At 34.0% G+C, this 15,422-nt stretch overlaps 6 protein-coding genes across 6 annotated transcripts; 1 reads left to right on the top strand and 5 right to left on the bottom strand.

The window, feature by feature from the left end:
* Nucleotides 1-1,483: 1,483 nt before the first annotated feature.
* OCT59_014167 (uncharacterized protein) lies at nt 1,484-1,852 on the bottom strand (the record flags this gene model as incomplete). The annotated part of the gene is made up of 1 exon (XM_066141996.1): nt 1,484-1,852. One exon carries the CDS (start codon nt 1,850-1,852, stop codon nt 1,484-1,486), a length of 369 nt encoding a protein of 122 aa, XP_066002067.1.
* A 1,607-nt stretch (nt 1,853-3,459) lies between these two features.
* Nucleotides 3,460-4,095, bottom strand: OCT59_014166 (uncharacterized protein; the record flags this gene model as incomplete). Its single annotated transcript, XM_025325751.2, has 1 exon — nt 3,460-4,095. The coding sequence occupies one exon, from the start codon at nt 4,093-4,095 to the stop codon at nt 3,460-3,462; it is 636 nt and encodes a 211-aa protein (XP_025179674.2).
* Nucleotides 4,096-4,212: 117 nt separating this feature from the next.
* Nucleotides 4,213-4,584, bottom strand: OCT59_014165 (uncharacterized protein; the record flags this gene model as incomplete). The annotated part of the gene is made up of 1 exon (XM_066141994.1): nt 4,213-4,584. The coding sequence occupies one exon, from the start codon at nt 4,582-4,584 to the stop codon at nt 4,213-4,215; it is 372 nt and encodes a 123-aa protein (XP_066002066.1).
* A 5,173-nt stretch (nt 4,585-9,757) lies between these two features.
* Nucleotides 9,758-10,200, bottom strand: OCT59_014164 (uncharacterized protein; the record flags this gene model as incomplete). The annotated part of the gene is made up of 2 exons (XM_066141993.1): nt 9,758-9,766; nt 9,841-10,200. 2 exons carry the CDS (start codon nt 10,198-10,200, stop codon nt 9,758-9,760), a joined length of 369 nt encoding a protein of 122 aa, XP_066002065.1.
* Nucleotides 10,201-11,756: 1,556 nt separating this feature from the next.
* OCT59_014163 (uncharacterized protein) lies at nt 11,757-12,635 on the bottom strand (the record flags this gene model as incomplete). The annotated part of the gene is made up of 3 exons (XM_066141992.1): nt 11,757-11,760; nt 11,973-12,302; nt 12,376-12,635. The coding sequence occupies 3 exons, from the start codon at nt 12,633-12,635 to the stop codon at nt 11,757-11,759; spliced, it is 594 nt and encodes a 197-aa protein (XP_066002064.1).
* Nucleotides 12,636-13,403: 768 nt separating this feature from the next.
* On the top strand, nt 13,404-15,258 carry OCT59_014162 (uncharacterized protein; the record flags this gene model as incomplete). Its single annotated transcript, XM_066141991.1, has 6 exons — nt 13,404-13,593; nt 13,692-13,916; nt 14,107-14,324; nt 14,391-14,603; nt 14,791-15,031; nt 15,143-15,258. 6 exons carry the CDS (start codon nt 13,404-13,406, stop codon nt 15,256-15,258), a joined length of 1,203 nt encoding a protein of 400 aa, XP_066002063.1.
* Between the last annotated feature and the right edge of the window lie 164 nt (nt 15,259-15,422).

Here is a 15,422-nt window from a genome sequence, read left to right as displayed (position 1 = left end):
TTTAACCTTTTGAGGGTAACAAGAGGTGATGAACACTCCACTGTACTGCAGATGTTATTAACGAAAAAGTAAAAATTCTTGGAGTGCTGTAGATTATACGACATTTTCAGTGGGAGTCTATGATAAGGACATACTGAATCTTATTTTGCCTATGCGGGACTGTAATTCCTACGAGAAGTTAGTGGCATGAGTAATGCTAATGCTACATAGTGCATTGACAGATACTGTAACAACAAAAGTAACAGTTGTACTTTCACTAATCTATGTATATAGAACTATCTGCACGGACAGCTATACGTAAAATCCCACATGGTATAACAAAACGTAATTGAATATGTATCGAGTAATACCATAACAAGTACACAGGTCTTTGATGAGCGATGCTTGAAGGCGAGTACAGTATATGTAGCAAAGGATATTGCAATTTGGCCATGCTATTGTCTCATTGCAGTCTGTTACAGAAATTATAACTACCTGATCTTTATATTTTCTGTCGGGCGGTCTATTAACTTTGGTTACACCATATTTTTTTCTGTAAAGGATTCTTCCCAACGTATAACAATAACATGTGAAGAAAATAGCGTATTCATCAATAAAAATAGGTTACTGCCAAAATACGTCTGTGACTGCAAGTTCTGCGATAAACAGCATTGTTGAGTTTTGGAATAAGGTATGGCTGCGAATCAATCAGATGTTACATTATTAGACAGCTATCTATTCGCCTGAATTACTATATTCTTCACGTAGCTTATATAAGATGCCTGGTGAATACCCGAAGAGGTGTGGCGTAAAACACTAACACTCACGTTGTCACCCCCGTCTGCCACCCGGTGGTAAACAAGCTTCCCTGCTTTAATGTATATTCGTTCTCCACGAAACATTAATATTCTTGCTTGGTTTAGTTTTATTACTACTTAACTTTCAAATTGCGATAGCTCTCGCCACGATATTTCATCCATTATCTTCTTTCAAAATACGATAGTTCTCTTTACAAAAGTTTGTATTTTATTCATTTCATAATTCTTGTTATGACATTAAATTCACCATGAATTTGTCCAATTAAGATTAATTAAACGAACATTACAGTAAAGTTTAGGGCGAACCTATTACCTTTAAAATAACATTACGCTTTACTAACAATTAATTAAACAAAATTACTTTTTCATCATAAGAAAATAGTAACAAAAACAATCGAAACAATTAATTTTCATATAAAGGGTATTTTATTTATTCTTCATAAAATTCACAATTAACTAATTTACTTAAAGTTTTACATCGTATCTGACCACTGTGGAATTCACCTCCCATTCCGCTCCTATTTAAACCAACTTTCTTATTCTTTCTTTTCTTACTTCTTATTTCTTTCTAATATTTTATATGTTATCTTTTATGCGCTATCTTATATGCTATTTATATATTATCTTTTCTAATATGTTATACTATTTTAATACGCTATCTTTTCTTCAAATTAATCTTCCAAATATTATGTCGTAAAGATATAATCCATCTTTTGTGGCTGTGCTATCTTTTCTTTAAAATAAAATAATCTTTCGAATATTATATCGTAAAGATCCATCTTTTGTGGCTGTGCTATCTTTTCTTTAAAATAAAATAATCTTTCAAATATTATATCGTAAAGATCCATCTTTTGTGGCTGTGCTATCTTTTCTTTAAAATAAAATAATCTTTCAAATATTATATCGTAAAGATCCATCTTTTGTGGCTGTGCTATCTTTTCTTTAAAATAAAATAATCTTTCAAATATTATATCGTAAAGATCCATCTTTTGTGGCTGTGCTATCTTTTCTTTAAAATAAAATAATCTTTCAAATATTATATCGTAAAGATCCATCTTTTGTGGCTGTGCTACCTTTTCTACTGCGTCTCGTCAGCTATTCTTCTACTGCGGCTGCAGTTCATCAATATTTTACATGTTCCTATTTTTTTTGTTCCTTTAATTCGCTATCCTTCCTTTTTATATGATTTATCATTTGTGGCTTATGATTACTCCTCCTAATTGTTCCTATTGTTGAACTTGATAAACTGGTTTCTGAGCCACATCGATCAACCCCCCACTTGATCTATTGGTTCTCCGTTAATCATTTAATAAACATTACATCATGTAGATCATTCCTTCTCCTAAAAGTTTATCCTTTCCGGTTAATTTTATCCAATCATGTGACTTTCTATCGTTTGATCTTTTATTCCATATTATTCCTCCATATTATGCGATTACTTCAGTATCTATGGCTACAACGTTCAACTAATTTTCTTGCTATTTTTCCTAAGTACACGTAATATCTTATCATTATGAGTCTGGGCTGATTTTCGTAACTTCACCATACCTTTTGTTCAACAAATAATTCTTGGCCGTTGATCGTGCCTTCCACTAAAACATGAGATACTGACGTTTCCCGTCGTTCTACTATGTTCACATTTCATTACAAAGTTAAGAAATAACGAAATAATAGTTTACCATAACAGTTTGCCATGGATTCGAGAGTAAACAAAAGTAGAATAGTTGTATCATGTAGCATGTCTTACAAATATGATTGGACAAACCATAATCTCTATTCTAGTTAATGATACATTGTGCTACAAACAAAATTGTTATTGCGGGACATCCGTCTCTCTGAATTCGTCTGATCATGTATTTTAGTTATACAAGTGTGTCTGCGGTAGAGCATGGTCGAGTTACGGGAGATAGAGATTATCGGTCAAATTTGGCGATTAACTTGTTCTGGGATGTACATCTACTTCCTTTGACGGACAAATGAAATAGTTTTATTACAACGTACACTGGGCTCGCTGTGCTCATCTTTTCTGACAGACACAAAAACCCCATATTTTTTGTGGAACCTATGCCCCTATTTTCTGTTAAACTATAACCCCATATTTCATAGTAAACGTATTCTCACTTCTGTGCCTTAGTTGCTCAAATAGGCTTTGCCGTACGAATATAACAATTTCTTTGATTTTACCGTCCGACGTACTAGAAGGTCATGACAATAGATACGTGAGGCTAGTTGGGAAAGGAGACTCTCAGACCAGGAAAGAACGGAATCAAGCGTTTGATTGAAGAAACGAGGGTATGCATGTCTAACTCCCTTATTGTGAACCATTTCAGCACTATTTTGTTATATCTCTTTTGGATTCTATTGATTCCATTGATGAGTTCCCGGATGAACACCTCTCTAGAAGGATTTTTTGCCGACAGGGGGATAAACTCATTCGAAATAGAGGGACCCTTCCTGACTGTTCTGAGATGAAATGTGCGTAATGCTTTCTTTTTAATAAATAAGCACAATGCTCATTAAGATTTTTTTCGTTAGCCGATGAAACATGTTGTGATTTTTCACCCAAAAGTTCCGCATACTGCCAAGATTTCTGAGATTTCGAATTATAATGTGTCGAGGGTTTCGCAAGAGTTCCTTGAAAGGGTTCGGACGCATTCATTTGTCATAGATGACAGTTAGGGTGAATTTCTACAACGTGCCTTTTACAGTAGTTCACTCTTTCTGCTAACAGTAAAACACATGCTAGGATGACTCTACAAAGCAGAGTTTTATTAATAAAAGCCGGAGGTGGGGAACCCGTTTCTGGTGAGTCCTTATTATCTCGAACACTCATACCTGAAAACTGTACTATACATATTTTCATTCTTGATTGAATTCTTACACCTCTACAGATCATTGTACTGCTGCTAGCCGAACCAACCGAGTCTATATTACCACGATTATATGTATTCCTTAAGAATGTCTTCCAGGTATTTGTGCAGGTTTGTATTGCTACTGATTCTGACATATGCACCTCTCTAGGACTACTTTTATTAGTATCTGTTATTTTACTAGGTTGGTCATGACTAGAGGTCTGAAGAACGCTAGTGGCTATTGTTCTGCCATTTTTTATGATTTGTTTTTCTGTTTCAAGAGCACCAACTTGCTTAATATCCCCTCCCAATTTGATAACAGAGTCATGCGTTGCTAACTTGGACGGGTCAGTGTCATTATCTTCTCCTATTTCATGAATATCATTGTTATGCGAATGGTAATGGGCGTCCTCAGATACAACACTGCCATGTCTAGCCTTTTGCATTCCAGTGACAGGAAGGTCAGCAATCTCTTCTGTAAAGTGATTGCCATTCTGGTTACAGGTGTCCTCGTTAACTTGGCTTGAGATATTTTCTCTATCTAGTCCACTGTATTCGTCTCTTCAAGGAACAGCGCAGCATCCAGAAGATTTATCTCTTTTCTTGTCCATAACTTGCGAGACATTACTGGCAAGAAAATGGTTGACAAATAATGCGTTTTGATGAAGATCAGTAGTTGTTCCAAAAAGATGACTATATGGCGAAATTTTTTTGTGTCTAGGGTTATCTTTAAACGTGGAGCCGAGTATACGAATGTACTGTACGTGGGGACTATAAGGAAGAAAAATGGATTGATGAACCTGTTTTGGTACACGCTGGACTACGTTATCAAGAAACAAAGATGCTTCTTCATAACCCTTAAATGTAAATAATGGTGCCTGTATATGAAACGAGTAAATCCAGAACCCGTGAGTAGAGAGACCGCATTCGTCCATGACCACTAAGTCTTTTGGTGTTTTTGGAACACTTTTAGTGTCTTGGTATTTCGCCTGAAATACTTCTAAAGCTCTGAACGGGTTGGTTCAGTTCGGTTTTTTGCGGTTCGGGAGAACCAAAAACCGAAATGGAACCGAACCGGAACCGTCCGGTTCGGTTCAGTTTTATCCGAAATTAAGAAAAATGCGAAAAAATGAATACACGACCATCCAGTGATCGTACAAGGACGAGCCATAGCTCGTTGGAATCCTCTCATCGAGACGCGTCGAATGGTGGTAAAATCAAGTCTCTAGCATCGATACATCACGAGATAGAACATGGTGAGTGTTTCTTAAAAAATTTGTATTAGAAAAGGATCCATTGATGCTAGAGACATGAATTTACCACCATTCGACGCATCTCAACGAGACGAATCTAATGAGCTATAATTCGTCTTTTTGCAATCACTGGATGGTCGTGTATTCGTTTTTTCGCATTTTTTTTAAATTTTCGAACGTCAAAAATTAAAATTCCGATACAAGCGATTAAACTCCATCTATTGATCACACAAAGACGATTTTAGCTCATTGGATTCGTCTCACTGAGACGAGTCGAATGGTGGTAAAATCAAGTCTCTAGCATCGATAGATCGTGAGATAGCCCATGGTGAGTGTTTCTTAAACAATTCGCATTAGAAAACGATCTATCGATGCTAGTGACATCATTTTACCACCATTCGACTCGTATCAGTGAGACGAATCTAATGAGCTAAAATTCGTCTTTGTGTGATCAATAGATGGCGTTTAATCGCTTGTATCGGAATTTTAATTTTTGACGTTCGAAAATTTAAAAAAAAATGCGAAAAACGAATACACGACCATCCAGTGATTGTAAAAAGCCGAATTATAGCTCATTAGATTCGTCTCGTCGAGATGCGTCGAATGGTGGTAAATTCATGTCTCTAGCATCAATGGATCGTTTTCTAATGCAAATTTTTTAAGAAACACTCACCATGTGCTATCTCGTGATATATCGATGCTAGAGACTTGATTTTACCACCATTCGACGCGTCTCGATGAGAGGATTCCAACGAGCTATGGCTCGTCCTTGTACGATCACTGGATAGTCGTATATTCGTTTTTTCGAATTTTTTCTTAATTTCGGATAGAACCGAACTGAACCGGACGGTTCCAAGTCCAAAACTGAACTGAGAACCGAACCGAATTTTTTGCCAGTTCCGGATCGGTTCCTGGTTCAAACTGGAACTGTTCGGAGCTTTAAATACTTCCAACATGATAGTAATGACTGAGCGGATAATATCAACGATTTTTCTCGTAGGCATCTTATTACGGGAAGAAAGCCCCACGTGTACTATGGGAGCTTGGGGTGCGTCTGCAAAGACTACTTCGGAGAAACAGCGTGAGTGTAAGGGGACGCTATCATTGAATTCCCAGAATTCGTCCAGAGAATCAAATACCCTATAACCATCAGCAGAATGATCCTGAATAACCAACTTAGTGTACAAATCATTATTTTCGTAGAATTCGCTTGATAAACCCATTTCGTACTCAATATTCTCCATTTTTATACACAACGTTTTAGTTTAATTATTAATACCAAAGCGAGTTTGTAAAAAAAACTAATATCTAAATGCACCAATACTCCTTTCTATAAGGTCCTTAGTGAAAACAGTGAGCTTCTCTACTTCGTACTGACCATCATACCCTAGATTCGTGAAGCGAATCCCTTCAGGATTCCATCTAGAACTGGATTAACTAGGACTTCATCCAGGAAGAGATGTACCCATTAATAGTTATCAATAACAAACATTTCTACGTTGTGATTAATAAGCCTATAAACAGAGCATCTTGTTGCTCTACCCCGCAGTTACTAACAGAGGAGGTTCTAGGAACCTAGGTTCATAGGGCAAGACGGTCAGTTCATAGGGGTAGTGTTTCCTATCAACTGCGAATCGTTTATTGTAGCATATCATTAGGTGGCTGAGTCAGATGGATTTTATTATCAATAACAAGCAGTACTATTATTTCCTGTATGCAGAAGCACAGCCTGAAGTACACACTATAAATATACTAAATAGTACATTGGAAATGGCAACATTGTGTCTATTGTTAAAACCTAAAAGTATTATTCGCAACGGTAGAACTATAATACAAGATACGGTAATTCTACAAAAACTTTGTTATGCCGCTAAATCTGGGTTTCGCATTTCTTTCAGAAAATCCTTGGTGTCCTATGCAATAAGAAAATGTATCGACATATAAATACTATTCCATCTACATCAATAGTATTAGGTAATTGTTTTAGCAAACAAAACTACCCAGTAGAGATATAGTGATGGCAACATTTTATTCTGATATTTTTGGGACACTATAACTTGAAAGAACCAAAGTTCCGCTTCTATTAAGGCCGCAGACGAGAAAAACTGATAATTGTAAAAGCCTAAGTAAAGTTATTCTCATTTTATTTACCACAAGCTGTGCGGTAAAAGTTTAGTACGTCTACGAAATGAGTTCAACTGCAGTAGATGTACAACGCCAGCATTTTCCAAAAATAATGCTCACCACTGTATGTATACTGTACAGAGTACACCAAAAAAGATGCTATTTGCACCGCGGCAGAAATATCATGTGATACTCTGAACCCAAGAACCTAGGTTCCTAGAACCTCCTCTGTTAAAAGCGTGGTTGAGCGGCAAGACGGTCAGTCACATGCTAGTGATGTAATCTACCGGTCACTTTAAGCTAGTAACAAAGTTATGTATTTTCTGATAATTGTTTCACATGAGATATAAATGGGCGAGAAATCGATAAAAGAAATTAGCAACAAAATAGAAATTTCGTGCAACTTCCTGTGTCAAACATTTGTCCAAAATGGAATGTGATAGCTACTACGTCATACCGCAGAAACATATACCATGGCAGGTTTAATGATCTTCACAACAGAGAGCACATGACATAGGACCCTAGGATATCGATGTCACATAATGCGCCTGTCAGACAAAAATATTGTAGGTATTGGAACTATCAGGAAATATACGAGATAGTAATGCTTGGAAGAATGAATGTCTGGAGACATTGCAAAGCAATACGGAAAATAACCACTTACCTCTCCATTGTTTATGTACTCTCAAGTCGGCCAATTCGACCCAGCTTAACTGATCAGTAATCGCATAATTCTCGCTGTCCATAATAAATGTATGCTGTATGTCACTATAAAAGTGAAAAACTTTTTCGTAAAAGAAAGTAAGACTTAATATTTTTTCATTCCTCACCTCTTCCAGTTGGTCCGGATCCAGCTCCACGGGGGTACAGTTACGTCTTGTCTACGAGTGTTATTTTTTTAGTTAACAGATGTTCGAACAACCATGTGTTTTGATTCAGATATCATCAAAAATGTCACCTGATTTTTTTGCTCCATGTGATTGTCTTGCCCTAGATTCCATCTAGAACTGGATTAATAAATCAAATGAATATGTATAGGTAAACTTTCCTCACAGGTCGAAGGGGCACCATTGTCCAAAATTCAAAAAATGCAAATTCCCCATTTTCCTGGAAAATGGTGGGAAATTGTGGAAAATGCTGCATTACGCTGAGCAATTTTTTAGAATAGCATTGTTACAACATTGTCCGATTTAGCAAATTTTATGAAATTTTGGGAAAATGCTACATTACACCTCAAATGTAACATTTCGTAACATTTCACGACATTGTCAATTAAAATCAAATTTTGCTTTTTTTTTGTCAAATGGTGCATTTTTATGAAAATTCCGCATTTTGCCACCAATGTAATATCATTGTAACAACATTCATAACATTGTTATAACATTGTCAATTAAAATCAAATTTTGCTTTTTTTTTGTCAAATATTCCCAAATGGTGCATTTTTTATGAAAATTCCACATTTGCCACCAATGTAATATCATTGTAACAACATTTCGTAACATTGTTATAACATTGTCAATTAAAAATCAAATTTTACTTTTTTTTGTCAAATATTCCAAATGGTGCATTTTTTATGAAAATTCCACATTTGCCACCAATGTAATATCATTGTAACAACATTTCGTAACATTGTTATAACATTGTCGATTAAAATCAAATTTTGCTTTTTTTTTGTCAAATATTCACAAATGGTGCATTTTTTATGAAAATTCCACATTTGCCACCAATGTAATATCATTGTAACAACATTTCGTAACATTGTTATAACATTGTCAATTAAAAATCAAATTTTACTTTTTTTTTGTCAAATATTCCCAAATGGTGCATTTTTTATGAAAATTCCACATTTGCCACCAATGTAATATCATTGTAACAACATTTCGTAACATTGTTATAACATTGTCGATTAAAATCAAATTTTGCTTTTTTTTTGTCAAATATTCACAAACGGAGCATTTTTATGAAAATTCCACATTTGCCACCAATGTAATATCATGTAACAACATTTCGTAACATTGTTATAACATTGTCGATTAAAATCAAATTTTGCTTTATTTTGTCAAATATTCTGATTTTCTGCCAAATGGTGCATTTTTTATGAAAATTCTGCATTTTTTAGCAAATTTCATGTAAATTTCATGTTTTTTTGGTCAAATGTTACATTTTTCGTTAGAATGTTATTTTTTTTCGATACTTTTTTTGCAAAATGTACATTTGTTGACATTTTCTAGAAAGATGTAACATTTTATCGAAAAATTAGATCATTTACTAAAAAAATGCGACATTATTTACTGAATATTGAATAATTTGTTATAATAATCGGATAATTTCGCAAAAAAAAAAAAATTATTTATTATGGTAAATTTAAATGTGAAATCTTCTATTTAACGGTAAAATGGCCAAGTATTCAGTTCATTTGTATTTAAATTTTGCTGGAACAAATCTACCTAATATGTGATGAACCGGAATTATACTATCAACTGAAGAATTATAAAACTCCTTTTTCCAAAGTTCCGGATCATTCGTAAAATCATCAGAATCTTCGCTGGAAAAAAGAAATCTGATGTTTGCGGTCGCAGCGGGTTTATACCAATTCACAAAAGCCAAATAATGTTCTGTCGGACCATTCGGAAGATGAACTGTATGTTTGAAATAGAATTGTACCTGGCCGGGATATGTGTCTATATCATTTCCACGTTGTTCTATAAAACGTGCTAAAATATAAGAGCTTCTAATATACCTTTTGGATAATATTGACCCAAAATATTCTGCACCGATGCGCAATCTGCCACATTGTGTGATATTTCCAGTTACAGCAATGTAATTTTCGGTTGATGAAGAAGGATCTAACCGTGGTCGGCTAAAATTATATTCTTCATAAGCGCGATTGTAGTAATCAACTAGTAAATCCAAAATATCATTCGGTAATATGACATTTAATTTTATCGGACTTGAAAGTTCTCCAGGATAATCCTCCGTTCCTGTTGCCCCGCCAGAAACCAGCTTTTCGGATATGTCTAAAAATGCCTGTAATTCCTCACTTTCGAGAGATTCATTTTCGTTATTGTCAGTTGTATCATCATTTAAATCAAGTATTTGAAAAATGGTCTGATGATTTAGAGCCAATGTGTTGAATCTTCGTTCAATTTGAGAACTCTGCATCATAAATCGCATAATTTCCGGTTCAATTTTTCGTCTACTATTAGGTAAACTCCCTGTATAATTGTAAATCGTAAGTAATCTGAATAATTTGAATAATATTATTGTAAATACCAACCAAGAATTCCATTCATCCTTTCAAAGGAGAAACACCAAAATGAGTAAAGAGGACCGTAATCTTTACAACATTTATTCAAGTATAATGAAAGATGTAAATTTGGTGTTATTGAAACTTCTCCGTAATTCGTTTCGATAAGTTTCAAAATTTCAATTAAATGTTCATGTGCGTCATCTAAATTTTTGATTGTAACAATCCTTCGGACTAATATAGAACAAGCTTGGCTGAAATGTACTAAGATTTTCTGATTTTCTTGGTCCAAAAATCCCAAAGAACGACTCTGGCATAAATCAGGAAAAAATTTTTCCATTTGTTAGCCGTTAAATTGGAAAATCCTTCTCCAATATCTATTTTATGAGGAATTCGACCGATTTCTGATGGTGGATGAATATTGTTCATGTTTTTTTAAATTTTCGTCAGATCCTCCATATTTATTTTACCATGTCCTAACCAAAGCCGTTTTACGATAAATGATGCAATTCCTATAAATAAATTATGCATCGGATCCACAGGTAAAAATCGTATCAGGTCGAAATAAAACAAACGGAGCATTTCTGACCATCTCGCGTGATATTGCTTTGCATGTCTTTTTTTAGCTTTGTTGCTTTTACATTTTCTCCATTCCAAAGCCATTTCTCGATGACTATTCGCATTTTTAGCAACAAACCATTCGTCAATATCATCCATGCCACTAAAATTTCTATTTCTTGCAACCTTTAAGCATCTGTGACAGCTTACATTGGCTGAATAATGGCCACATAATTTTCTAGCAGCTGGTATATCGCAGCAACAAGCAATTACTGCGCATTTTATCAATCTTCTGGATAAATGTTCAGAAGTTCGGTCTAATCCCACTCCTTCCCAAAAAGTTTGAAATTGATCAACAATTGGCGCCAAGTAATGATTTATCTGATGTAAGCTTGGTTCATTAGGGCCTGGCATTAATCCTAAAATGAGCATATTTTCGGGTTTAAAGCGCAATTCTCTTGGGAGATTGCAAATAGCTCCATATATAGCACCAGAACTATGAATTGTCCTTTCAAATGGCTGAAACCAATCGACGTTAATCATAATACCCAAATGATCATCTGCATGTTCTTTATTAAAAAATCTTTGTTCGTCCGATTCATCATCCACTATTATTCCACTATTTGAGAAATTCTTCCAAATTTCACCATCATATACATCACATAAGACTCGGTCGTTAACGCTTCTATCGGCCCATAATTTAAGATTTTTTTCAAAGTTTGGCCTTTGATACATTTGTAAAAGTTGCTCTTTTATACTGGGCATCGGATAAATTAATAATGGCGCATTAACGACTTTACTATCGTCTAGTTCTTTTTGTTCTGATAATGGAGCATTGCATTGTCGAAGTGAACGATGATTTGGAAATTGTACATGATCACATTTTTTTATTGCTTTGTGTTGTTGGATTGTGTGTTGTTTAACCTCATCTATATTATGTAATTTGTGACATAAAGGACATACGGAAAATTTGACAAATTGATGCTTCAATCCTAATTTCTTTCTTGCAGTATACAACGAAGTAGGAAAATCTTTAAAACGATCGTAATTAAAATTTGTTAAAATATGTTTGATGAATTTAATTAATGTATCGATTGCGGTATCTGCTAGTCGAAACCTAGTTTGATACTTCAAAACAAACACAATTATCCAATCTTCAATATTTTGCAGATTTTCATTAATATTGTTTGGAAAATCATAATTCGGTGGAGAGTAATCTTCAAAAATGTTGGTTTCTTCGCCATCATCATCCCCATCATCCCCATTATCACTATCATCCCCATCATCGTTATCATCGCTATCATCCCCATCATCGTTATCATCGCTATCATCTCCATCATCGTTATCATCGCTATCATCCCCATCATCGTTATCATCGTTATCATCGTTATCATCTCCATCATCCCCATCATCATTATCATCATTATTATCCCCATCATCGCTATCGCCATAATTATCAGTTTCTTCGTTACTGTCATTGTTATCATCACTGTCATTTATATTTTGCATTTGAGTGTCACGCTCCGTCCAAATAAGTATTATACCTGCTTCGTTTTCTCCTTTTCGAAGAAAATGTTGACAAATTTTCTGATGATGATGTGCTTTCTTGAGGGTCGATAGAGATTTCTTCATTAACGAATGACGATTCAATACTCATTGGGTCATTTGAAGTAGTTGCATCATCAAGACTTAGACTTATTAAATGTTTTTGTTTGGTTCTTGGATCAACATACTTTCCGTTGCATTTATTACAATAACATTTTTCTTTAGTTCTTGTTCTATCACGTCTTTTATTAACATTCATCATTTATTCAAATTTTGATTTAATTTTACAAAATGTGAATTTAACCAAAATACTAGCATTTCGCTGTAATAAATAATCAGATGATACATTTTTATTTTTTTTCGAACATCAATACATCAATTGTATATACATTTTTATTTTTTTCGAACATCAATACATCAATTATATATACATTTTTATTTTTTTCGAACATCAATACATCAATTGTATATTTTTTTCGAACATCAATACATCAATTGTAGATCAATACATAATCGAAAGTGAATATGTTACATTTTGACAGATCTACAATAAAATTTAACTTTCAGTATACTCCTTGTTTAACTTTTTATAGTATAAATTTATATATTAAATTCCAAATTATTCTTAATTATATTCTTAATATACTTAGCGATTGGCTAATTAATTCCAAAATTAGCGATGACCAAAATAGAACAATTCAAATCATTTAACTATTTAACTATTTCCCAAAATCAGCGATTACCAAAATAGAACAATTCAAAAATTATTTAATTATTTCAAACAATTACGCGAAGAAAACATTTAATTGGAATAAATATATAAAGAGTGATTTTTTTTTTACAATACAATCGTCGATTTTGCAATTTTTGTTCCTTTACATTAAAATCGTCTTTACAATTTTCAAATTATTTTATCTTTGTTCCTTTCTAATTTTTTTTTTACTCAACTCTTTTTTACTTTACGTTTCTTCAATTTTACGTTCGTTCCTTCCACATTTCTAGCTTTTACTTCATTTCTTTTCTGATAATGACCAAAAAAAGAAGTTTGTTAACGCGTCATATTCGTACACTACATTCTCCTTTATCTATCGACGCTTCTCGTGATGGACAGGGCATTCAGACAGTTCGCTCTTTATCACACTTAAATTCAGCCGAATCCATCGACCAAATACACAATCGTAATCGATTAAATAGGTCATCAAGTCTGGATACTGAAGGTATAATTTACGTTTTGGCGGATAATTTGGCAGATCATTCGAAATTTTGATTAAATAGCAAACTTAATTTAAAAATTACTATTTTTTTGTACATTAAGAACGTATTTCACGACTTGAACGGGGAATGTCGTCAATTCAAGAACAAATGTCCACTGGGTTCGGGCAAATAATGAAAATGCTGGAGCGTTCTCTGAACTCACAAGAATGTTCACGACAAAATCGACAAATAGAATATATTCAGGTTGATGATGATGATGACGATAACGAAGATGAACTTGATAAACAAGACAATGAGGAATATACCCTGAAAAAGATCTACATTCGTTGCAAGAGACAGCACAAAAACAATATAATAAGAAGCATCGAAAAGAAATAAAAGTTTGGTTTGGTATATTTTTATTATTTATGTGACGGTTAAACTCATTAATTTTATCAATTTTCATTTTATAGAACGAAATTAAAATTCTAATTCGTAGCGCAAAAATCGATTTAATTTCCATCGATTATACGAAGAAGTTCGGCGAGATTGCACCACAATTGGAAAAGGATCTGATCCCCGTATCCAATCACTTCTTGAACAACGTGGTATTCGTGCAACATTAAGTATAGTTCGGGATGTGTTCTCGGATTTGCATAAAAATGGCCGACGTAAATGGAAAGAAAGCCAGCTTAACGAGGCAGAAATAAAACAAAAGAAAATAATGAGCCATATAATCAACCGTTTATCAGAAGTAAGTTAATCAAGTTCCAAATTTTTAGGTAATATTGAAAATTACTAATAGTTATTTTAATTTCAGAAACGGGATCGAAGGATGAAGGGCGCATTAGCCATGAAGAATCACCCTGATTATCAAAAATCTTTTAAAAAACGCGGGATCAAGGATATTAATGAAATATTAAACAAGAACGAATACCACTCTCCTGAAGAGAGTGATCTGGAGAATGATCCAAACGCATCCACAGACCGCAAAAACCTTTTTGTTTACAAATTATCATGGAGATCTGATGAAGTAAGTCAGACAATTCATTATGTTTATGCGCAGTGACACTAAAATGTCTTTATCGATACGTGATTGGTGCTTCTGGTTTCGCCAAATCTCGACATATCAATTTCCTTGCATGCTTTCGAATTTTGGAAAAATGCCAAACCCAAAAACAATAGAAGTTTATCTATTTCTAATACACGTTTATTTTTAGTTAACGAAACTTCTACATTCAATTGACGAGTACGTGGAAAAATATTTTCCAGAAAATAAGAGAGTACGTCCTCGTATCCTTAAAGATGAATTTTGGAAAAATAAGAAAGCACCACCAAATTTAATTTGGTGGACACTTAAAGACGGAAAGCGAGAATCTCCCTCAGTCCATAAATCTATTGACGAAGAGTCAGATGATGAGTCGGAATCAGATAGCGAAGAGGAGGAACAAAGTCAACAAAGTCAATAAAGTCAACAAAGTCAACAAAGTTATGGTAATTGGGTATTACTGTTCTCTTTTTTTTTTTTATGGAATGGAATTTTTAGAAAATTTTTTAAATTTTTCTTTTAAGGTCTCAACGTCGATAAATTAGATATAAATGCTGAATCTGATGAAGAAGAAGAGGGTGAGGATGAGGTAAACGAGCCGGAGCAAGAGGAAACGTCATTATCACAGACATCAGGATGACGATCAAACAAACGATCTAAACAATCCTCCAAAACCCCACCATTAACACCGCAAAAACCCCATCATCGCTACTAAAAAGGAAAACACCTCAACAAACATGATCATCAAAAAGAATTTCAAAAAATAAAAAATCCACAAACAAAAACAACGAAGCACTTGATGAA

Source organism: Rhizophagus irregularis, chromosome 21 (assembly GCF_026210795.1).
Source record: "Rhizophagus irregularis chromosome 21, complete sequence".
NCBI lineage: Eukaryota > Fungi > Glomeromycota > Glomeromycetes > Glomerales > Glomeraceae > Rhizophagus > Rhizophagus irregularis.
Note: the sequence above shows the minus strand (reverse complement) of the source record. Positions and strands in the feature narration are given on the sequence as shown.